Source organism: Delphinus delphis, chromosome 17 (assembly GCF_949987515.2).
Source record: "Delphinus delphis chromosome 17, mDelDel1.2, whole genome shotgun sequence".
NCBI lineage: Eukaryota > Metazoa > Chordata > Mammalia > Artiodactyla > Delphinidae > Delphinus > Delphinus delphis.
Genome location: NC_082699.1, coordinates 8,907,560 through 8,933,771, shown reverse-complemented (window position 1 = coordinate 8,933,771; position 26,212 = coordinate 8,907,560). Strand labels below are relative to the sequence as shown.

Here is a 26,212-nt window from a genome sequence, read left to right as displayed (position 1 = left end):
ATTCCTAAGATAATGGTCAACCACTTGAATGTCAGGACAAATTCAAATTGCTACAAATGGGTCTAAACGCTGACTTAATTACTTAGCTCCTCACAGGTCAGAAATGAAATTTATGTATTGATACCAGTCTGTGGATCACATTTTGAGTAGCACCGGTTTAACCAATTTTTACCTGGGTGAGTTGCTTCCTGCAAGCAAAAGCAACCTGACGATACTGAAGATATAATAACACATTCACCCAAATTCGACATATATCTGTTGAGCAACTCCTGTGCGTAAATCAGAGTACAGGCACGGTGAAGAATACAAAAACAAGAATGATGGGCTTCCCTGGTGGCGCAGTGGTTGAGAGTCCGCCTGCCGATGCAGGGGACGTGGGTTCGTGTCCCGGTCTGGGAAGATCCCACATGCCGAGGAGCAGCTGGGCCTGTGAGCCATGGCCGCTGAGCCTGCGCGTCCGGAGCCTGTGCTCCGCAGCGGGAGAGGCCACGACAGTGAGAGGCCCGCGTACCGAAAAAAAAAACAAAAAAAAAACAAGGATGGCACGAACCTTTCCATTCCTACAAAGGGAGAAATATACACAAATAATAAAAAATAAACCAAAGAATGATAGCAATACAGGATATTGGCCCAGAGTAGTAATTCAGAGAAGATAACCATCTTCAAATATAAAGCATGTTCATGTGAATGTAGCATAGTATCTGCCAACAGAATCAGGACAAATAACTGGGGAGAAACATACAAAACTGCCAATATTTGATCTAAAAACACTAAAACTTCACCGGGGTTTACTGATTCAGGAATCTATTTTTAAAAAGTGGGTAATTTTTCCATATATAGAAAAACGCTATGTAGGAAAATCGAATTGAGTGATTTGCTCTATTGCTACAATTTGGAGTCATATCTACATGAACCAAGGTTTCAACTGTGGAACACAATTAGCACGTTGTATTTATTATTTGTTATAATTCAAAAACCAGAGTTGTTATACTTCTGAAAATAATACAGTATAGTTAAAATATGCTTCCTTTAAACATAGTTTGTGTACAAGGGCAATGATAGATGCAGTTGGATACTTCAACTCTTAAGTGGGATGTGTACTACAATCCTCAAGTGTCCCCTTAAAAGACACAGCATGTAAGATTAACTCTTTCATGCTATGTTTCTCTTTGAACGTGTTTGAAGTTGTGATAACATCTATTTAAAATTACCATTTTTATTTCATATGTGTGTATATTTCTAGAGGAATTTGCCATCACTTAGCAAGAAGGTACGCATGTGAAGTGAAGCATCTTAATTTTTAAATTGGAAAATCCCTAGCAAGAATTTTAATAAACAGAAATTTAACAATTTTAATAAATAAAAATAAATTAAAAATCTAGATTTTAATAAATCTAGAACCACTTCACACTTTCTAAACTGCAGTTTTAAGATTTGTTTCAATAGTAGAAACTCTCTTGTTACCAAGGCTATTGCCCCAGAATCATACCCCTGCCTCTCCCTCTAATGGAAACCAGTTACTCTTATCTAAGTTTCAGGAGGAATCTGCAAAGAGAAAAAAACAGGAACTGTTTAGAACCAACTAGGCCCAAGAGAGCAGATTTGACTTCCGGCAGACCTTGAGCCTCATTATAAGCTCATTGTAAGACTAAGTGACACACCCATCAGCGCCATGACAGTTTACAATTGCCATGACAACAGCTGGAAAAGCCCACACAAAGACTAAAAAGGAGAGCTGCATCAGTTCTGGGTCCAAACCACACCCATGTTACTGGATAACGCATAAATATTCCTCCGACTCTGTCCACTTCCCTCCATTTTACCTCGACTCTACTATATATTTGGTGCCTCCACCCGAACTGGATTGAGAAGTTCATTTGCAAACTCGGTTCCTGCTTCTCCATCCTTTGGCTGTTGAATAAAGCTTGTGCTGTTCCAGTCTCAGCATCAGTTTCCTTAATGACTGTGGGAATCTGATGACTCCAAAGCTGGTCCGGTCAACCAATTCAGCAACACTTTCCCAAATAAGTCTTATTTAGACTTTAGAGTTTTATAAAACAATCTTAACTGTTCTGCTTAAAATGCTACGAGCCTCCCTTTCCTACAGAAGATCAGGATTGGAGTCCAGGGCCCCTTGCTTGGTATTTCCTGCTTTCTCACCTCTGAGGATCCTAGCGACACTTTCTGGGACTCTGCAACTCCTTAGCAAACCTTAGCATCTGTGTGACAGGGACACACCGGTGCAATGGCGTGCTTTTTAATGTGCACATCTTGTTATTCCCTCTCTTGAAGAAGGTGAGGTGGATTGTTTTGTCACCAGAAAACTCCATTTTTATTAATAGTTCTCATTATTTTAGATACTGCTAATGTGCCACGTGGTTTGACCTTCTACTTTGTCTACAATAAAACTGAGCATAAATTACTTACTCATGATTATATCAGTTAACCTTATCCAAATTCGTTGACACTAGGCCACCATCCTTCACACTTTGTGCCGATATCGCGGTTCCAGAAAGTGTCCCTGAGTCCCCTCTCGGGCTGGGTTAGATGCCCACTCAGGACCCCGGAGCTTCTAGGGCTTAGTTCTGTATCACAGCACATTACGTTGACATTATCTATTTACTTAATTGTCTTTGGTCACAAGACTATAAACTTCTCAGAACAAGGTTGATTTTTGTTTGTTTTTTTGTTTTTTGCAGTACGCGGGCCTCTCACTTTTGTGGCCTCTCCCGTTGCGGAGCACAGGCTCCGGACGCACAGGCTCAGCGGCCATGGCTCACGGGCCCAGCCGCTCCACGGCATGTGGGATCTTCCCGGACCAGGGCACAAACCCGTGTCCCCTGCATCGGCAGGCGGACTCTCAACCACTGTGCCACCAGGGAAGCCCCAAGGTTGATTTTTCAATTCATCTCATAGATAGTCATAAATACAGTTTGGACAGTAGTAAAGAAAAATGATTTCAAACGTTTGGATAGGTAATGTTACTATTAACCACACTCCTACCACAAGCATTAGTCAAAAAATCTCCCACATATATTATAACAGTTACTCATGTGATAATCCTCTGTGCTTCAGACATTTACTGTGACTAAACTATGTTTTGTTATCATACATGCCACACTCCACTGAGGGAGGACTATGTGTGCCCTATTGAGTCAGTATCTGGCACTATGCAGGATACATGGTTAGCCCTCACTAAATACCCTTGCAGAAATTCACGAACAAACGAATGGATGGATGGTGAATGAATGAATGAATGAATGAATATAATGGTTTCTGAAATTTAGTTCAGTTCTATCTAGTCACAATTCCCTGCTGTGAGTCCATAGATGAGGCTCCAAAAAGCCCCACAAATAATCATGTTGGTGGAAGTGAATTAATTTTAAGTGCTACAAGCATTATCAAATGGGAATAATAATGTTCAAAATTAGCACTCAGGAAAAATATGTGCTATTATGCAACATATTATTAACCTTTCAAACTCACTTTTCTCTACACAAAGTTAATAGAAGGTAGAAAACAAATTAAGATAGGAAAGGCAGAATGAAAGAGAGAGAAGAGTTAACAAAGAATGAAGGGAGAGAGGGAGAAGGGAGAGAAAGAAAGAATAAGGTCCCTTTCAAATAGAGAAGAACTCATTCTAAATCAGTTCTGTGGGGCATGGAATATCCTGAGAAATATGTCCTTGGGGTGATGTTTATTTTCAGTGCAATCATAAATGATAAATGCAGGAATTACATCACATATTTGAACCCACTAAGTTTCAGATCCTTAAAATCTCAAGCCAAACTGAGAGGGCATCATCCAATATTAAGAGTTCAGACTTGTTTGAAATTTCCTCGTGCCTTCAAATCTGAAGCCACCTGATGCAACCAGAAAAGTTTAGTCAATGTAGAGCTTCCCAAAGACTCTAATTTCGAGAGTTACAAGTTTAAGTGTGAATAAGAGAAGGGAACTGGCTCAAAGGCATGATTAAAATATTAAAAACGTTCTGCATCATACTTAAATGAAATGACTACTTCAAATGTACAATTATAAAAATAAACAAATGTGACAAATATTTGCTTTGCAAGTATCAGGTACCTATTGTGTGTCTATCAATGTTTACTGAAAGCTGCATGGTTTATTTTTCTGCTTCCAACAATTGAGGTGTGATGGTTTATTTTATGTGTTCATTTGACTATACTAAGGGATGCCCAGAGAGTTGATAAAATATTACTTCTACTACATGCCAATATCCCTGATGAATACAAATGCAAAAATGCTCAATAAAATACTTGCAAACCAAATTCAGCAGCACATTAAAAGGACCATTCACCATGATAAAATGGGATTTATCTTTGGGACACAAGGATGGTTCAACATATGCAAATCAATGTGATAAACCACATTAATGGAATAAAAGAAAAGAATCATACAATCATCTCAGCAAACACAGAAAAAGGATTTGACAAAATTCAACATCCATTCAGGATAAAAAAAAAAAAACTCTTAACAAAATAAGGTGCAGAAGGAACATATCTCAACACAATAAAGGCCATATATAACAAGCCCACAGCTAACATCATACTCAATCATGAAAAATTGAAAGCTTTTCCTGTAAAATCAGGAACAAAACAGGGTGCCCCCTCTCACTGCTCCTATTCATCACAGTATTGGAAGTCCTAGCTGTGCAATCAGACAAGAAAAAGAAATAAAAGGCTGAGAATTGAAAAAGAAGAAGTAAAATGGTCTCTATTTGCAGATGACATAATCTTATATAGAAAAAATCTTAAAGACTCAACTAAAAAACTGTTAGATCTAATCAATGAATTCACTAAAGTTGCAAGATACAAAATTAACATGCAAAAATCCATACTATTTCTATACACTAACAATGGATTTTGTGAAAAAGAAAGAAAGCATTTACAATAGTATCAAAGATAATAAAATACTTGGGAATAAATTTAACCAAGTAGGTGAAAGACCTCTACTCTGAAAACTACAAATTTTTCAAAAAAATCAAAGAAGACACAAATAAACAGAAAGACATCCCACATTCATGGATTGGAAGAATTAATATTCTTCAAATGTCAATACTACCAAAGCCATGTATAGATTCAATACAATCCCTATCAAGATTCCAAAGGCATTTTCTACAGACATAGAAAAAAAAAAACTCCTAAAATTTATACGGAACCACAAAAGACCTTGAATAGTCAAAGAAATCCTAAGGAAGAACAAAGCAGGAGGCATTACACTTCCTGATTTCAAGCTATACTATATAGCTACAGTAAACAAAACTGTATGGTACAAGCATAATACCAGACAAACGAATCAATGCAACAAAATGAAGAGCCCAGAAGTAAACACAGGCATATAGAGTCAACTCATATTTGACAACGGAGCCAAGAATACTCAATGGAGAAAATACAATCTCTTCAATAAATGGTGCTGGGAAAACTAGATATTTACATGTGAAAGAATAAAACTTGACTCCTATCTTACAGCATTCACAAAAATTAACTCCAAATCCATTAAAGACTTAAATGTAAGACCTGAAACCATGAAACTCCTTGAAATGGGTCTTGGCAATGACTTTTTGGTTATAACATCTAAAGCACAAGCAAAAAAATCAAAAATAATCAAGTGCAGCTGTATCAAACTATCAATAAAAAGCTTCTGCACAGCAAAAGAAATATCAACAAAGTGAAAAGACAATCTACAAAATGGAAAAAAATTTTACAAACCATATATCTGATAAGGAATGAATATCCAAAACATATTAAAAAAACACATACACTTCAACAGCCAAAAACAACAACAAAAAAAACCCAACTAACCCAATTAAAAAATAAGCTAAGGACCTGAATAGACATTTTTCCAAAGAAGATATACAAAAGGCCAACAGATGCTCAACATCACTAGTCATTAGGGAAATGCAAATTAAAACCACACTGAGATATCACCTCACACCTGTTAAAATGGTCATCATCAAAAAGACAAGAGATAACAAACACTGGTATGGATGTGGAGAAAAAGGAACCGTCACGCACTGTTGGTGGGATCGTAAACTAGTATAGCCACTATGGAAAACAATATGGTGGTACCCCCCAAAATTAAAAATAGAACTACCACATGATCCAGCAATTCTACTTCTGGGAATATATCTAAAAGGAAACAAAAACATAAACTCAAAAGGATATCTGCACCCCCATGTTCACAATGTTCACAGCAGCATTATTAACAATAGCTAAGACATGGAAACAACCCAAGGGTCCACTGATGGATGAATGATGAATGAATAAAGAAGTTTTTATAGATATCTCACAAAATATACTCTATATATTATATAATACATATTACATATAATAATATTACATGTTTTTTTAATATATACACACACACATATTCCATCCATAAGAAATGAGGAAATCTTACCATTGGCAACAACATGGACAGACCTGGAGGGTATTATGTTAAGTGAAACAAGTCAGACAGAGAAAGACATACTGTATGATCTCACTTATGTGTGGAATCTAAAAAACGAACAAACTGATAGAAAAAGAGGTCAAATGTGGGATTACCAGAGGTGGAGGAGGGTTGAGGGGGGTCGGAGGAAGGTGGTCAAAAGGCAAACTTCCAGTTATAAGGCAGATAAGTACTAGGGGTGTAAAGTACAACATGATGGCTACAGTGAACACCACTGTATGACATACAGGAAAGTTGTATAGACAGTCAATCCTAAGAGTTCCCATCACAAGAAGAACATCTTTTTCCTTTTCTTTTTTTCTTTTCTTTATGTTGTATCTATATGACCTGATGACTATTTAGCTGAACCTTCTGCTACAATCGCTTCACAATATATGTCAATTAAACCACCAGGCTGTACACCTTAAACTTAGACAGTAACGTATGTCATTTAATCCTCAGTAAAACTGGAAAAAAGCCTTATTTCTAGGCATGCCCAAGAGGGTGTCTCTAACAAGAGATCAGCATCTGGATCAGCTGACTGACTAAAGAAGCTCGCCCTCAGGAATGCTGGTGGGCACCATCCAATCTGTGGTTGACCTGAACAGCACAAAAGGGCTGAGGGAGGGAGAATCTGCTCTCACCGTCTGAGCTGGAACATCTATCTTCTCCCGCCCGTGGACATCAGCCCTCCTGGTTTTCCAGCTTGCAGACAGCAGGCGGGGACTTCTCAGCCTCCATGATCACATAAATCAATTCCTATAATAAATCTCCTCATATACACATATAATAGGATATACGTCTACATATCATCGTGGTTCTACTTCTCTGGAGAACACTGACTAATACAGGCTGAATCTATCCTTTCAGACAAAAGCAGCACCAATCTATTCTATTCCTTAAATCATCATAGAAACAATTTCCAAAATCTTCTTCCAGGAAACTTCATAACACATCTTGTTCAGACAAAAGTGTTTACAGAATTTGATCACGCCTGCCACTTGGTAGAAGAGAATAATTATATAGTCACCGCCATGGTTTTACTATGGAGAGAAAAGCGAATGGAGTGGTAGAAAGAAACACGCAGCTACTCTCAAGCTCCAGGTAGTAACTGTAAACAATGATTTGGGAAGTAGGCAGTTAAGAATTGATCACTTGCACACCTAAATTAATGTCAAACTCATTTTCTGTAATAGCACCTTTTATGCACCTGTTTTATCCACTGTTTGCTGCCATGAGGTGCAAGCTTCTGACAGCACCTTTCTCACACGTCAAGGAAGTGGCCGTTTTGGAAATTTCACACGGCTCCTTTCTCAGCTACATGGGTGGGAAAGGCCAGATCATAAAACACTGCTCCAGGTGGCCTCTGAGAGCCTCCGTGAGCATGTCACACTCACAAAAATACAACTGAGGAGAGAATTCACGGCATGACACAGGCAGATGGTGGTCACAGGAACAGCGGCACAGACACCAGTAAGTTGTAATTTTACCGTCACAACGGACAGCTGAACAGATAGAGCTGCAGCTGGGGTCTGCAGAGGGAGGGTCTCCGGGATGCAAGTCGGTATGTCAGCCTCACTGTCTGCATCTTTCTCTGTAGTAAGAGACTGATGCAGGAAGCACAAGTAACAGATGTAACTAAATATGGTGTAAGTTAACATCAACTGCGTCTTATTATATGGACAGGCCCCGTGCAATTATATAGGCTAGAAGCACGAGTTAGCAATTGTCAGATCTTGGGAAGCACCAAGAAAGCTTGAGAATCAAGTGGATAAGGACGAACGAGGAACAACTCTTCTAAGGTGTCCAAGTTTCTCTAATCAGTCATCTTGCTGTATTATTATCTTTCATTCTTTGTGCTTCTGAGAAGAGTTTTATGTATGTGATTTAAAGACTTAATGGCAACGAACTGAAGAGCTGAAGATGACATACGTACTATTCTAACTGTCAACACTGGCTCAGTAACTGAGGTGGGTCAGAATAGGCAGAGTAGGACAGTGATTCCAGGGAGGAAGGAAACACAGACTGAAGCAGGAGGAGGTTGGGGGGAGGAGGGGACTTTCCGTTCAACATTCTGGAACAGTTCCTTGTGATGCTAATAACCTACCATTAGGCTAAACAGTCCAAATTCCTTCATTTTTCCTTCTGAATTATTTCCAAATCAGCATTCCCTTTAAGCTGGACTGTACATTTCTCAAAATATTTCACTGAGAAATATGAAACTATCACATCCTTTGGCTTAAACATATCTGATCAAAGCTGACAAGACGGGATTGCTACATATCATGCTTACATTTACGCATTTCAGTATTCACTGCTCAAAGAATATTACACTGCGGATTCGTCTTCTGTCTGTCGTTTATTACTGTTCACATCTTTATCTCCAGGACTTTCTTGCAAATTGTTATTATTGCACATAATGGAGTTTATACATGAGTGTGTAGTTTAATCCTGTCAAAAACACCATTTCCCCTATACTGGTATGTGATAGAAAAAAAATAAGTCCAAATACCAGGAACTCCCAGAAATGTCTAAGGATTTTATTCCTCAGGCTTAGAGATAAAGCTTATGAAATTGCCATGATTTGCTGCACTATCTTTCCACTCACACGTACTTCAGTCTGGACAACCTATCTCTAATGTCATCTAACTTTCTGCTGCTATCTTGAGTTCAGTTATATCACATTAAATGTTGTCCTTATAGCACTAATCCTGCATCCGGTTGTGACCCGCCCCCCCATAAGGTGAGCCTCCTGTACTCATTTGAGCACCTTGGAGAAAATCGCGGCTACACCGCAGCTAACCAGTAATTGTGATGCCTGTGGGATAAGGGTTCTCTGTTGCTTTGCCTTTCACTTTGGGTCACGGAAAGCACATAGGTATTGCAGGTGAAGTAGGACCCAAATCTAAATTTCAGATTACCTCCTAATTAAATACAATGGAAAATACATATTGACTAAAGAAGTGTATTTCTATTCATAACAAAGAGCTTTTAACTACCATTCTCCAAAGGGCATTTTAAACCTTTCATTGGTATTAGTAATCAACATTGCAAAATCAAATTAAATTTTATAGTGACTAAAAATATAAGAAATATAAACTTTAGATGTCTGAAAATGTTTAAATATAATTATCTCTTCAGCTTAGGTACAGTCCTCTAAAATATGCAAATAATATTATTTCTTCAATATAATGGGACAAAGGTAAAGCATCTTGAATTCGAATCCATGCCTATTTTTAACTACCAAACTACTTTGTCATTAATAAAGAAAAATATACTAAGAAAATCAATATTTTGTACTTGTGTTGTCTTGAAAGAAAATCGAGCTATTATTTATATCTTAAATTCCCCAAAACCTCTGCCCTCCAATAAAAGTATCATCCGTGGTGAAGGAGTAAAAAAGTATGTACAAAGACACTTTAGGACTAGTCAAACTAACATGTTAATAATAGATGACCAGTGCTCCTCTGTATGATGTAGTCTGTGAAACGTTACAAAGCGTTGTCTCCTTCTTGTGAAACGCTTCAACAGAACCCCGCGTGCGAAGGACAGATCCCTGAGGACAACTCCGTCTGTATTGCCAACCACAGTTCTGTTTTAGATGAAAAGGCTGTAAGGGAACCTTCACAGGCTTCCTAATGGTTCAGTGGCTTCATCTAATGCTCTCCCCTCATTGGCCCTGCATTCAAGACACTCAGTCAATGATGCAGTATTTAGATCTTTGACAATCACACACTCCCAGGCCAGGGAAGAGTTTCCCATCAGAGAGCAAAAAGGATTCATGGCTTCAAGTCTTATGGAGAGAGAGAGGACAGTTGTTAGTTGAGGTCCGATGGTATCAGAAGATTCTATCTGGACAGTGAAAGCATTGTCAGAAGTGGTTCATCTGTTGAAGAAAGTAGAGCATGCACAAACTGTAGAATATTTGGTCTGCATAAACCTTACCTTTCATTCTTTTGTTGCAGGATAAATTGGGGTGCCTCCTGAGAGACTCTAAAAATACATATCCATCATGAGGAAAGCTACCTTCTACAAACAGAAATGGAAGAATAAAGAAGGCTGCTTCAAAGAGTTACATTGCCACTTCTTATTACTTAAGTCACTTGGATCGTAGTTTAAAATCACATTTTATATATAAAGAAACCACCTGCTTAAATAACTACTCTTTCCAACAGGTTTGGCCTGAGCCCAGAGAAACAACTCTCTCTTTTAATCCGGTCTTAAGATAACACACGCAAAAATTTGTTATCCACTTTTCTACATTTCTGATGGCTTAAGCCATATCCTAACATGATTTCAATACACAGCATAATGTCTCCACATTTCAGTTTTCTCATCTGTAATTAGGAAAAATATTAATATCTGGAAGAATGAAACAAGGGAACTGAGGGGGCAATAGGATTTTATTCCATATTGTAACAAGGGAACTTTTTAAAATTCAGAAAATAAATTTTATGAGCCAAATATCTTTTAGTGTGCTCTCAAATAAATCATCTTCTCACAGCCTCCTGCAAGACTGAACATTCAATATTTCAATGTGGGGACAATGGAAAAACTGAAGCTCATGCCAAGCCTGGAAGAACCAGACATGGTGTAAGAGGGTATGTTGGTCTTCCTGCCACTGATTACTTGACATCCCCGTGGAAGGAGCTTTGAGGACCAACAAGTAGGCAAGTGGGGCAGCTGGGCCTGGGCCTAAGTCCTTCTTCCCTCACAGGAATCAAGCAACACCCATTAGGCAGAAAGGACTTTCCTCTCAGTGTGGGATTCTAGAGTCTAGTCAGTCACCTAGAAGTGAAACGATGATCAACTCTGGATCATTTAGTCACAAATCAGTTATCAACTCCAATGTTTAGGGAGGTCCGAAAGCTATTATACAAAGGGAGTTAATACTGGAATTTTTGAAAATAAAAACTTCTCCATTATGTTTATACAATTTTGCAGATGCACTCAAAAGCAATAAATAGAACATTTAGGTTAGGAAATACACTTTCTATTCACGCATTAATTAGTTACATTAAGGGCTTTATAAATCGGCTCCTGTATGTCCAAGGAAGAAAACCTGCTTTCTTCTGATGAAAGGCCCACCCCAGTGGCGGCTGGTAAATCACGAGTGACTCGCTCTGAGGAGCGAGAGGAAGGCCTGACTGGAGTTTGCGTATCTTTATGACATGAACACTTCCACCATGATAGATTTTTAGCTACCAATATGATGCCACTGGATGCAGAGTTGGAAGGCGATGCTGAGCAGCATACTGTTACATAGAATTTCTACCCCACAGACACCATAGATGTAAAAATCACCCCTGGAGCACCAATAACAGTGCAATGCAGTGAAAATAACTAGGAAGGGCTGAGACTGGGATATTTATTACTTTGGATTTTAATATAATTTAAAATGTATGTAACGAATGCTTAATAAAGGCTGTATTTAACATGCGGCTCACAGAATTTCTGGAAACATAGCAGTAAATTCTCCCCGGTTGGTACGAGCTGGCCCTAGTACATCACTGCCTTCATCTGCAGATAAAAGGCAAATGTACAGAAGAGAGAACAGAAATCGAAGCACAAGAAATTCAATTAAAATATAAGGAGGACTTGGCTACTGGTGAAAGTGTCCATTCTCGGAGATATTTAAGAATCGACAGCAGGGTCTTCGGTATTGAAGATTCATGCTTTGACCTGCTGTAGTGCTAAAGACGGGTCTAGATCATTTCTTAAAGACCTCTCAAATCTAAGATATGATACGTTTCATAAATTATCATTTGAAAGAGCTCCCTCATCAAGAATTTGTATTTTAAATACAAATTGATAACGAGTCACCATTAACGAGAATTTTGTATTTCCCATTATCTTAATTATGATCCGTCACAGCTAGTTATCAGTACAGGAAACGCAACTGGAGAGCAGAGCATTCCACTTTGTACTTTAATTAACAGATTTAACCAATCAACCTCTGTAGCCTGGCGCTTCCCACATGCAAGCACTTATTATACTACACGTGAATCAATACCAAAGTATAACCACGGTCTCTAATGACTGCAATAGAGAGAAACTGTCAGAAATATATTTATGACTTATCATCACATCCATTGAGCTCTCATCTCTTACGAGAATCTGACTGCTACAAACCTATTCCAATACCGCTTGTTAATAAAGGAGCTAGGCCTCTGTATGAAACCATTCTTAACACGAGTACCTGTGGACAGAGTGGAGAGAAGAAACTCAAACATTTAATCCTACTTAATGATTCAGGAATATAATTAATCAGCAAAGCCATTCTAAGGAGTGGTCCTCTAGGCAGAAAAGAAAAAAAAAAAGAAAGAAAGAAACCTAGAAAAACAGAACAAGATCGTTAACATTGGCACGATCTTGCCCTCCCTTCATTTAACAAAGGACCATCTAATTCTTGCAATCAGAGCCCTTGCCCCCAGCCCGGCTGCCCAGCGGCCTTCAGCCTCATCTCCCGTCACAATAGACAGATGCTTCTCCTCCAAATCTAGGAACTGGGGATGCTCTTACAAGAGTCCAACAGAATAGCAATCTGCTAGTTCAAGGATTTCACCTTCCCTAACTCCGTGACTAAGCAAGACTCAAGGATTTCCCCAGATTTTTTTTTTACTATGCCCATCTTAAAATATCTATTCTCCAATCCTCTACCTAGACCTATGTAGAATCTAAAAAAGAGTGGATATATGTATATGTGTAACTGATTCACTTTGCTGTACAGCAGAAACTAATACAACATTGTAAAGCAACTATACTCCAATAAAAATTAATAATAAAAAAGGAATGTTCCATTAAAGGATATTTAGGGCCTATCGCCTATTTTATTTTAGTATCTGCCAAATATATCAAATTAAAAATGTAAATCAGATAGTTTGTGCTATTTGCTTGTTCTACCATTTAACTGGCATTTTGAATACCGATCATTGACAGACAAAGTGTCATCTTTTAGTCTAATGTTTCATTCTGTTGTAAATGCATGAAGATTCACACACATTAACATCAATTAGTGTTAATGGGGACTAAAAGCATGAATTTTTGATGCACCTAAGAAAGAAGGTCCGCTTAACCTTATCAAGTATTTGTCAAATAGTCTCCCTAAAATTGACATTCGAAATGTCTTCAAAATTGTTTGAAAAATCTTTTTCCAAAATTAATGTTAAAATTTCTTTGCAGTGTAACGTAAGTTTTACAAGAAAATCAAAACAAGCAATTAAAAAGATAATCATTTGTGGTTTTCTTTTTAACCTTCTCATTTTTTGTCTAAATTACTATAAATGTTAACTTGCCTATGAATCAGCCTCACCTTCAGAATGACTGATAACATTTATTCTCCTATTCCATAGTATCTCCACAATGATACTAGACACCTAACTTTCAAAATGCAACACTACAAGGCACCCAAGTCTCCAGTCCCGTGCCAGGGTGCCCCTCCCAGCAAGCGGATCAAGTGTTGGATCTCTGCTTAACACACCACACCTGGGTGCCACACACAGCTTATATTAATGCTCTGATCAAATACGCTCTGCTTCTTATCTTCCCAGGTCCCTCCATTGGGCTGGTCATCTGTTTGTTCCATTTTTCTTCCCAGCACTATTGGGGCTTCATTCGCTGGGACCTTGGGAAGAAGGGAAGGTAGATGCTTCTGTGGTTTGGCATCTTGTGGTGAAAGCCCTCAAATTTGCTGTTTTCTGTTCTGATTTTTATCTTTAATGAGTAATTTTTGTTAAGCACTTGAAATCCTGCCTTTGATGCAAAATGTACTTCACCTGATGAAAACATACGCTTAGGAAAACTGTCAAAATATACACAAATATATCTGCTTTATTTTCTGCTCACATATACAAACGTTTGCAAAGAAACTGCAAAGTTTATATTAATATGTCTCTAATGCCAAAATCTTAAGTAATATTAACTCAAAATTTCTTAGGCTTACATTTGAAATTCTTCCTTTATATAATCTGGATAACTGTTCAAATGTTTCCCGGAGACCTAAAGTATACGTTGTAAAATTGGTGAGAGAAAGGTGAAAAAATATGGACAGAGCAGCTCATTTTTTAAAATAGAAAGTCCTATCGAAGTTCTGGGGAGAGAAAGCAATTTATTTTTCAACACCTTATGATCAGGATTATCCTCTTAGAGGGAAAACAAACTAGGCAAAACAAAAATCCACATGGAAGTGACCAGAATGAAAATGATTTTATTAAAACTAGGGACCGTTTTTTAAAAAAATCAATAGCACTTGATATTTTACGAAGAATAAAATAACACGGGCTTTCCTGGTGGCGCAGTGGTTGAGAGTCCGCCTGCCAATGCAGGGGACACAGGTTCGTGCCCCGGTCCGGGAAGATCCCACATGCCGCGGAGCGGCTGGGCCCGTGAGCCATGGCCGCTGAGCCTGCGCGTCCGGAGCCTGTGCTCTGCGGCGGGAGAGGCCACAGCAGTGAGAGGCCCGCGTACCGCAAAAAAAAAAAAAAAAAAAAAAGAATAAAATAACACAAGTATATATAAATACTCCCATTTCAGTGAACTTTGTGCATTTCCATTTTCTCAGTTTTACCGCTTTGAGTCCTGGTTTCCACCCTGTTCTCATCTATTTTTATGCTCTCTCTCTTATTCTTTTTTTTTTTTTTAACATCTTTACTGGAGTATTACTGCTTTACAATGTTGTGTTAGTTTCTGCTGTATAACAAAGTGAATCAGCTACACATGTACATATGTCCCCATATCTCCTCCCTCTTGCGTCTTCCTCCCACCCTCCCTATCCCACCCCTCTAGGTGGTCACAAAGCACCGAGCTGATCTCCCTGTATGCTCTCTCTCTTGACTGATCTCCTCCAAGGCTTTAAATACCAGTATTGGACATGGTGCCCAAGTCTGAATATTTGGTCCAAAGTTGTCCTCTGAGTTTCAAGCTCAGATACCTGACAGCTACTTGGCCTTAGGTGTCAGAATCTTAAAGTGTCTCAAACAGAACCCTTGTGTCTCCAAACACTCCTGGCTCCACCTTCACACCCACAACACCCAATTTTCCCACTTTCAGTAAAAAGCACTTCAATTCAAGTCTGTTACACAAAACGTGCGGGTTGACCCCTCAGCAAGTCCTAGGCTTTTACTCCTAAATCATGTCCCAAGTCCATCCCTTCCCCCATCTGTCCTGATTCGAATTCCCGCATGTGTCTGATTCAAATTCTCCCTTGCTCAGAATAACAGAAGAAGATCCCCGCTGCCGTTTCTTCTCTTGTTTCTCTCTAGTCTATTCTCTACTCAGCAATGAGAGTGTTTTGAAACACAAGGCACTGGACGCCAGGACTCTGTTTAAGATGCTCCAGGGGATCCCCATTGCTCTTTGAATGAAGTCCGGTGCCACCGCAGGTGTCCAATGCCATCTCACCGCGTGCACCCCATCTCATGCTGTGCCCTCGCCACACCAGACTCCGGTCACATCTAGAAACGTTCAAGGCTCCTTCAGAACTGGAGGCTTTGCACATTTGGTTTCCTCTCCTTAGAATGGTTCCCCTCCCTCTGCAGGACTGAGAAGTCTTCCTGAGCACCCCAGCGAAGACGACCCCGCCCTACTTCTCTGTGTATATTACACTTTCATCTCCTTCATGGTACTTCATACTTGTAATTAGGTAATCTTTGTTTACAGTTATTGGCAGCCCTGCTGCCCTCAGATACAAACTCCAAAAGAGCAGGCCTACATCTGAATAGCTCACACCTGTATACCCAGTGCTTGGGACTCTATGAATAATGGTTGAATGGTGTCGATTATTTCAAGTCCAGGAAGCAAAGAACACAGTAGAGCGAGTGCAGATTCAAATCTGAACCCCGGTTCCAGTCTACCAGCTGGACAGTCTTGGGCATGTCACTGAAACTCTCTACCTCAATTTCTAAATCTCCAAAATGAATGGTTGTGAGAACTACATGATTTCAAAAGTATCTACAGCAATGCCCGGCACAGGAAAAAAAAAAAAAAAAAAACTCAATGAAGTTTAGCTATTCATTTATGCATGAATTTATTCTCCAAGTATTTACTGAGTGCTTACCCTCTGCAGGGTGTAGTGTAAAATTCTGTGAGTAAATCAGTCTCTGCCATTTGTGGACTTGAAATCCAGTAAAAGAAACAGCATGGACACAAAGAGATAAACACAAAGAAAGTTTGCTAAGGGCTGCTGTAAACAAGGAGCACAGACTGAGTGGCTTAAAACACAGAAATTCTATTGTATTACAGTTCTGGAGGCTAGAAGTTTAACATGAAGGTGTTGGCAAGGTTGTTTCCTTCTGAGGGCTTTGAGAGAGAACCTGTTCCATTCCTCTCGCCCAGCTTCTGGTGGTTCGCTGGCAACCTCTGGCTTTTCTGGGCTTGCACAAGTATCACCTGTTCTTCCTGTCACATGGCATTCTTCACGTGTGCATGCCTGTGTCCACATTTCCCTTTTATATAAGGATACTCAACTAATTACACCTGCAATTGTCCTTTTTCCACAGAAGGTCAGGTTCTGAGTTATTGGGGGTTAGGACTTCAACACAAGAATTTGGGGGGAACACAAGTCAACCCATAAGACTATAAGAATATAACATTTCTTAAGCAAATCCAATACTCTGTACACTTAAATAACAAGAGAGCTGTAAATGGATTTGTAGAAAATTGGCTCATGCAGAATATTGTAATGGTTTCAACACCAATCACGTCATAACTAAAGGCTCATTATTAGCCGAAATTTTAATTTCTCTTTTTCTAAGTTTCATAAGATGAACCAGAGTATTTAAATATAGAAAAAGAATAGAAACTAAATGATTACAAATTATATTTTTCAGGAGAAGAGAAAAAGCTATTAAAATTAAAAACATCTTAAAACAAAAGCATCAGTACATCTACATAGTAAAATAAATGTATCTGCAGCTACCGCCAGATACCTATAAGTGAGGGGTACCCTTCATAAAACTTTGCTTAAAAACATGTTACCACAACTACACCACCATCATTCAGACCCCTCTCAACACATTTTATCTCCGCATCGTAGTGTCACAGGTGATCACAAGACGGTTTGAATGTGAAGTGGAGAGACAGTTAACTGATTTTCACCGGGAGAAAAAAATTACTGGTTTTATTTCATTTGACAGGATGTTCTTTAAAATAAAAACAGAGTCCATCTAGGTGTTAAGAGCTGCTTGCTTTCTACAAATCCTCTAAAGATTTCTGTTACTGTGGATATGTAAAGTAAGAGTTTGGGATTTTTAGGCCTCATAGGAATATGGTGGTAACCTGTCCATAAAGTGATGCAAGGTGCAATGAATCTCCCCTGGTAATAACCATATCCAGGGACAAAGTTGCCCCTGTGATGTTGAGAAGACATCTGAAGCTCTGTGGGGGCAATCCCTGCCAAGCTAAGTTCAACATTTCACTGAGGCCATTCTGAGAAAGTGGCTCAGAAATGCACGTGGAAGAAATTTTAGACTGAAAAACATGCCGTTAAGACTCATTTAAATGTGGCAACCAAAAACAATTTAATAAAAGCATACGATCAAGTGTTTCACACGTATATAATAATAGAATACACATTCTTCTGAAACAAGAAAAATCAAAAGTAGCCTCACAAAAATGTGTCTAAAGTTCTTGGATGACTTGATGAATCTGTTACCTGGTGATGAACTGCTTTTTCAGAAAAGATTTACTTTGCACAGTTTTCTACAGGCGTGCACTCATGCTTTTCACATTCTCTCCAAGCTCATTTAGCAGAATTAAGAACGTGAATGTGGCATCTGAGGCAAACACACAAATGTGCTCGAGGGTAGAAGCACAGTAACATGGGAGGTGGCCAGAGCAGTGCAGTGAAGGAAGTAGAAAGAACAGTGAGATTTTGCAAACCAAAGAGCATCCAAATACACTAGCCTCAAAATGGTAAATTCTCCCTAATGATATCCCCAATCTGGGGAGGAGGGAGGTCGGATGAAGTGTGAATGAGATGATAAAAACCTTTCATTTGTTTCTTTAACTTTAAGAAGGAATTAATGGACCATCTTTTAATGGTCCGCACAGTGACTCAGTCATCAGCACGTAGATTCTCTTCAGCAAATGTGTCCTCCGAATACCATGCGCCCTCAACACCCGCACTTATTTGTTGCTTCATAACCCCCATCTTCCAACAGTTGGTGAGAGCAGAAAAAAACACGAAAGGGAAAATAATAACAGCTGGTTTCAGTGGAAACAACAAGAGATCTGGGAGTCCTACCCAGTGGCATGCTGGAGGAGGCTTACAGCAGATCAGAAAGTTAGACCTTTAGGATTTTATGAGCCAGTTGTAAAACACAATCATTATTTTAAAATAAATAATAAAAACTTTAAATTGTATTAAAAACAGAGGGACTAAATATTTAAAACACATCCTTTCCTCATTATTTTACTGTCTTCCTTTTTCTATGCTTCTGAGGTTATTTATGCTTATTTTATCTGTATGATGGAAATGCTATGTAATGTTGTAGTTCAAACTGGCCAAGGTGGGAGTATTTACACCAAAGAAATTGGCAAATGCTAAAAATCAGGGTGTAACATTGTTTTGTTGATCGTCTAGACTTAAAAAAGTGATGGAAAACTTTTTTCTAGTAATGTGTATTCAACCTAAACTGTGTCATGTCATTATATTGCCAATAGCACAGAAGAACTGAGGCAACCCCAAAAAATGGACAGAAGACCTAAATAGACATTTTTCTAAAGAAGACATATAGATGGCCAATAGGCACATGAAAAGCTGCTCTACATCGCTAATTATCAGAGAAATGCAAATCAAAACCACAACAAAGTATCACCTCACATGGTTCAGAAAGGCCATCATCAAAAAGTCTACAAATAATAAAAGCTGGAAAGGGTGTGGAGAAAAGGGATCCTGCTACACTGTTGGTGGGAATGTAAATTGGTACAGCCGCTATGGAGAACAGTATGGAGGTTCCTTAAAAAAATAATAATAGATTTACCATATGATCCATCAATCCCATTGGTGGGCATATATCCAGAAAAAATGAAAACTCTAATTCGAAAAGATACACGCACCCCAATGTTCACAGCAGTCCTATTTACAATAGCCAAGACATGGAAGCATCCCAAGTGTCCATCAACAGATGAATGGGTAAAGAAGATGTGGTCCATATATACAATGGAATATTACTCAGCCATAAAAAAGAAGAAAATATTGCCATTTGCAGCAACACGGATGGACCTAGAGATCGTCACACTAAGTGAAGTAAGTCAGACAAATATTATATGATATCACTTATACGTAGAATCTAAAAAAATAATACAAATCAACTTATTTACAAAACAGAAACAGACAGACATAGAAAACAAACTTATGGTTACCAAAGGGGGCAGGGGAGGAGGAGGGATAAATTAGAGGAGTTTGGGATTAACAGATACACACTACTATATATAAAATAGATAAACAGCAAAGATTTACTGTACAGCACAGGGAACTATATTCAATACCTTGTAATAACCTATAATGGAAAAGAATCTGAAGCTGTACACCTGAAACGAACACAGTACTGTAAATCACCTATAGTTAAACTAAAAAAAAAAAAATTGAGGAAATAATTTTCCAGTACTTGAAAACTATTACCCACTTCCGCAAAGAATCTGCTCATACCTTGGAGGAGGTCATGGAGAGGACCTGACCTCCAGTTGACCCTCGAGCTGGACCCGGGCAATGAGAGGCTCCCCACTCCCTCCCAGTCTTCAAATATATGTCCTGCCCACCATTCCCTCAGTCGGGCTTGTTTCAAGGATGCAGCCTGTACAGAGCAATGTGTTGTTGAGACCATCTGGACAGTAGACATGACTGAACCCAAAAAGGCCTCTAAATAAACTGAAGATTCTGGCTGCTGTGGGTGGGGGCGGAGAGCAACTCAGCTTGCAGCCCTTCCAAGACAAGTGTTGTAAATTCTCTTGCAAATTAAACCTGCCGCCTACCAATCAGGAGTTGCCTGCCTCTTCTGCCCCTCCTTGGCCTCGGGCTATGGGGGGGAGGGGCAGTCTAGAATTCCACCTGGGTTCAAACCAATATCACGTCATCGATGGAGTGAAGTCACAATACCAACTTCCTGGTTTCACTTTCCTATTCCTCCTCAAAGGAAATAAAAATATTAACCAGCATTTATGTCAGAACTACAGAACCAAGAGTCCATCAAGTTCATCAAACTAAAGAGATCCTGCCAGAATTAATCGGTTATGTAGAATTTACAATAAAGAGTACTGCGTGTTTTATTATTTGTCAAAGTGACTGCTACACATCCTTATATATAAGATTTATAATGTATTATGTAACAACCTAAAATATACATATATGTTTTGTTTTGTCCGAGATCCAATTATTAAGCGTTTACCATCACGCGGCTGTCTCTACCATCCAAAACCTATTGATCTGAAGAAGGTGTTTAACTCTACAAGCATCAGCTGCCTCATCTGCAAGCTTGTGAAATGGGTGCCTTCCTCAGAGGATAATTTTAGGGGTAACATAAAATAACGTTCATGCAAAAACCCGGTATGGATGGCAAATGTTAATTACCGTCATCCATTCAGCTGTATGTTTTCTCTCCTAATACGAGCTCTCCTAAGGACTCGCAGGGTTTACAAAGATGAACAGTGTTTGATCCTTATGCTCAGGCTGCTTACGGTCTAGTAATGTGGAAATCACTAAAATAATGTAAGAGGATGAAATGTGTTCTAACAGAGGAAAAAGCAACCTACCGTGCAATTAAAGGAAAAGAAGGGATTGGTCTTTACCTGGAGCACCAAGGAAGACTCCATAGAGAAGGTGGAATTCTGAGATGAGCTTTGAAGAGTAAGTTGCATTTCTATCAGTTGAGAAGGTGTATGTGGAAAATGCAGGCATTCGAGGCTGACACACGAAACACCAAACACATCACCATCACAAGTATCACAACCTCAGCTAAGGAAATCATAACTGCATTGATAAATCCGCTGCATCAAAAACCCTTCCATGTTACTTCCACAGAAAACAGAAAGGATTCTGCTACTATAGATTACACACTCCAGTGTGCCCATCTACAATTCTGCATATTCAAAGTTGACTAAATATTTATTGTTTTCCCAGCTTATAAGCCACGTCCACTTCTGATAACCAAAGTGTAAATTATCCTCTGACCTTCTCTCCTTAATGAAAAAAATTCATGTTCCAGTGAATTTTCAAATTATTTTTCAAGGAAACTCTATAAAATACATCCTATTGTTCAATAGGACAAAAGGGACTGTTCCACAGGTTTAAAGAAAAGTAGTCACTGATTCCGGATCTATAAATATATAAATTATGCACACATTATGTCAACAATGAAGAGCACCTCGAAAGTGCAGGTTTAATGGGAGAGTAAAACATGGAGGAGAAAAGTGAAGCCTTTTAAAACATTCGTGGGTACAAGGACTAACTATTAAATAAAGAGCATTATTTTATCCCTCAGTTAATGAGTCTTGCAAGGGTTGACATGACTTGGTCAAACTCACCGAAAACCTTTTTCCTCTTGCTAGTCAAAATATGCTAGCTAATGTTTATGACTTTAAAAAACAACACTTGGAAGAAAGCTTGACAGAGCATCTACTGAGTCTGTATTAAGTGTAATAAAAGAGCGATGTCTATTAATCTCTCACACACAAGTCTCACACGTAAGGTCTGTGGCCTTGACCTCAAGCGACTATGAAATAGACCACAGGCCCAGTCTAGGTCCCAATAGGACATATGTCAAGATAAGCATTCGCTCCCCACTGAAAGCCCTATCGATCTCCACTCTTCCCATTCCATGCACTTCCTGACAAGCCACTGCGCCTTCTCTCCCTGATGACAGCTGTCAGTCTGTCGCTGTCTGAACACGCAACATTTCTACAAAACCTAAAGAGAAACTGGAAGGGCAGGGGCTGAAACACTCTGTTTAAAAACACACAGCGCGACCTCCTTCCTGGAGATCCAAGACTCCTCAATCACCCCCTTTCAACCGCAGGAGGGAAGAACCGCCTCTTAACTAAGACTTGGAGCTCGCCCCGTCTCCTCGGACCTGGGCATTCCCACGCACCTTGTTACACAACGTTACTGGAAACCATCCCGAGAAGAGAGAGCCCACAAGCCCCTGTGAAACTTCAGCGGGAGTGCGGAGGTGCTAAAGCCAGCCGGCCAACCCAGGGGCTGGGAAGTCGCTCACTCCCCCGGCGCCCGGGCAGCAGCCCCTAGACCTCGTGGCGACGCCCGGCGGGGGCGCGTGAACCCCCGTTCCCGGGGCCGCGGAGAGACAGCGCCCTCCCGCAGGGCGACCCGGTGAGTGCCCGCGGCGGGGAGGGCAGTGCGAGGGGAGCGGCGGGGAGGGTGGGAGCCGGCGGGAGTGCAGGGCTCGGCCGCCCGCCCGCCCGGCGCCGCGGCTCCGCGGAGGGAGCCGGCGAGGCCGGTCCCGGGGCAGGAACTCACCAGCTGCAGCGCGCAGAGGCCGATGAGCGCACAGCGCCCGGTGCAGCAGCCCATGGTGCCCGCGTTGTCCGAGCGGCGCGCGCCGCCAGAGGTCTGCGTCGTCCGGCGCCGCTGCCTCCGAACTCCTGAGCAGCCCCCGCCCGGCGCTCGCCCGGCCCGGCCCAGGCTCCACCGCCCCGCGGCCGCCGCTCGCAGCTCTCGGGGCCGGGCTCGCGCGCCGCCTTTGTTAGTTTCCCGGGCGGGCAGAGGTCAGGACGGCGAGCACGACCCGAGCGTCTGGCGGGGGTCCCTGCCGCCCGCTGTGCAGGTCTGCTTCTTGGGGAGGGGGGCGGGCCGGGCGGGCGGGGCGGGGGCGGAAGGCAGGCTACAGATGGTGAGTGGGTGGAAGTCTGTTTAGGGGAGGGGAGTGTGTAGGAGGTGGGCGTCTGAAAAGTGGAGAGGGCCGCGTGTGTGCGTGCGTGTGTGTGCGTGTGCGTGTGCGTGTGGCGGGAAGGGATGAATGGAAGGGAGTGCCGGGGGGAGGGTCGGCCTGTCTTGTTTGGAGTCTGGAGAGGGAGGACGAGGAGAATGAGAATGCGAATGAATATGAATGAGCGTGAACAGGGGCGACTGCGGGTGCTGGAGACCCTCGGCAGCGGGTGGAACTGGGGAGACCCTGGCGGGGCTTTCTCGCTGGGGGCTGTGCTGGGTGTCGGGAAGGTGGTCAAGGCGGGTGCGAAGGAGGGAACCGGGTTCGGCTGAGGTGCCCCGGAGGTGGAGAGGGTGGGAGTGGAGACGGCGTGGTGCCCGTGGGAGACGGGGCCCGGAGGCGAGAAGCCGAGGGCGGGCGAGCGCGGCGGAGCGCGGGCCGAGCTCCGAGACGGCGGGCTGCGAGCGCGGGCGCGTCCGCTCGGCCGGCGCTGGGCGCGCGGCTCCGGGATCTCGGGGCCAGGGTCGCCCCTGCCGCTGCGGCCGGCTGTCCGGAGGGCGCCCCTGCCGGAGTCTCAGGGGGAAAGTTGACCGAGTTGGATGGGCGAGAGGCGGGCGATGCTGCGGCGAGGAGGTGCGCCGGCCGGGAGCGCGGGGATGGAGCGGGACGCCGCGAGACCTGGCGTAGGTTTTCTCCACTAAAATGCTGTAGAGATTATCACCAGGCGTGAAAGGAGAGGACGCGTGGCTTTTTCTAGGAATGGAGAATGTTTCCTGGGTGAGGATAAATATGATTTCTCCCTAGAGAGAATGAAATTGTTTGGAAGGGGCTTGGAAATCCCGGATGGTTAAGATCCAGGACAAACTCTCCATGAACCCCAAGGAGGCTCTCTTGCTCTCTCTCACCTACTAGATTAGAGCGGAGGAGTTCTGCGGAGGATTCAGTTTCTTCAGGCTCGGTGTCAGATTTCATGGGCACATTTGCTGTACCTGGTGGAACAACGCACGGGGCTCGCGTACCTGGAAAGGCAGGAACAAGCCTCCCGGCCAGTTGTCTCAAGAGGTTTTCTGCGGATCTTGGCACTGAAACCCCGTTCTAACCCACTGCGGCCCTCTTGGGTCCTTAGTGGTAGGTTAGTGAGAAAAGGAGAGAGATCTCTGTGTTTTTAAAAATTCACTCCGTGCAGGGAAACTCTGCTCAAGGCAATCCTTCACACATTACCGGGAGTTTGGTTTTTATTTGTTTTGAAATTAACTGGCTCTTTCTAAACCGTTCCTTCAGGACTGAGGTTTATAACTTAAAACAGAGCTCCCAGGAAAATGGTTGCATGATGTCTTTGAAATGCTAGTAGGGACACACGGAATAGTCTGAAGATCTGGGTCAATGAAGGGGTCAAGAACACGAGTTGTTAGATTCCACCTCTGTCCATTGTCTGGGAGAAGGGGACTAATAGAGGCAGAAGCCTTTTTTCCTTTTTTTTTTTTTAAACCCAACCTTTAAGACATCAGAGATCATGAGGGCATGCTTCTTTTATGCACAATAAACATAACCGTCACCATTCATGATGAATGAAAACAACAGGAAAAAATAGACCCTGACAAATAGATAATTTAGAATATAGAAAAGGACAACACAGAAAGTTCCAGGCCACTGACCCCTCTGAAAGCTGTAGGAGGCAGCTGAAGAGGGAGAGAACATGAACTAGTCTACCTACAACGTCCAGAAATGATCACAGCCTCTTCACGATCAGGGATTGTGATGAATGATGATACTAAACATAATGGCCCTTCTTTCCCTCCACATTTACATATGTTTACCCCAGTATCCTTTTTTCATCGTTTTATTTATTTTTTAGGAAGTACCAAATTTGCAGCGTCCTTGCCAAGCACCAGGCTGAGTATTTTATGTGTATTCATTTATTAAGCCCTCAGAACAGCCTACGAAATGGCTGCTATGAGCATCCCCAGTGCAAAGATGTGGAAATGGGAACAGGGCATCCCACGGCTACTGAATGGACCAAGAGGAACTCAAAGCCAGGTCATGTGACTCAAGAGCGCCTTGATGTACGTGTTTACCATATTGCCTTTAAATCTTAGGATGCGAGTGACACCTGCACTGGCACTAACTGCTCCCCACTGGGAAGCAGGCGTAGTAATTTGCATTTACCCTATCTTCAGAGTCAGTGCCACTCACATGGTGTGATTCCAGGGAACCAGGAGGGTCCTCCTATACCTTTCCCTTTCCCACTGCCCTCTCTACTGATAGACCCAGATCGGCGTTTCTTCCTTGTACAGTTAAAGACAGTTGAAAAATACATTTGGCTTTGAAAGAGAGGAAGAGGAAAGACTCAGAGATGGCACAGTGCTAGTAATAAGTCTAGAAAGTGTGTGAAACTACCTCTGTTTTTCTCTTCGGTCTCTCATTCCTTTTCTAAATTGAATTCCATCATGAACTAAAAATCGTCCTCCCTTCCTTCTTTGTTTCCTTTCTTCCTCAGTGCTGCCCTCAAATACTTCTTTCTTCTTTTCGTAATTGCTTATTATGTCAAAGGCTATGCTAGCTTTGCCTTGGCAAAGGCCAAGTTTGCAGAGCTGAGTGATATACTACCTCTCCTCCCCCGAAGGCTTGGAGGTGGGAAGGGAAAGCAGAAGGTCAATGGAGCGGGGCCCACTTGGCACTGAGTGCTGTCACCGAGTGCTGTCACTAAGGGGAGGGGAGAGGAGAGGAGAAGAGAGTAGACAGTGACTGAGCAATGGAAACAGTGGGGCCCAGGGAGGATTTTGGAAAAGTTATTAATGAAGAAATAATAATCTAAGGATCAACTAATCCAATGTATGGTTGGTTGTGTCATTCCTCACTGTAGAATCTCAGACAAGTCACTTCGC

The 26,212-nt window shown here is 41.5% G+C and overlaps 1 protein-coding gene across 1 annotated transcript in view; it reads right to left on the bottom strand.

The window, feature by feature from the left end:
* The window catches only part of NKAIN3 (sodium/potassium transporting ATPase interacting 3), a 511,505-nt gene extending 488,533 nt beyond the window's left edge, over positions 1-22,972 (bottom strand). The window contains exons 1-2 of the mRNA XM_059995454.1: positions 22,690-22,972; positions 22,533-22,594 (exon numbers count right to left, since the gene is read on the bottom strand). Of these exons, the coding sequence (XP_059851437.1) occupies positions 22,533-22,594; positions 22,690-22,972 (345 nt within the window). The remainder of the gene's footprint in view (positions 1-22,532; positions 22,595-22,689) is intronic.
* Positions 22,973-26,212: the final 3,240 nt, after the last annotated feature.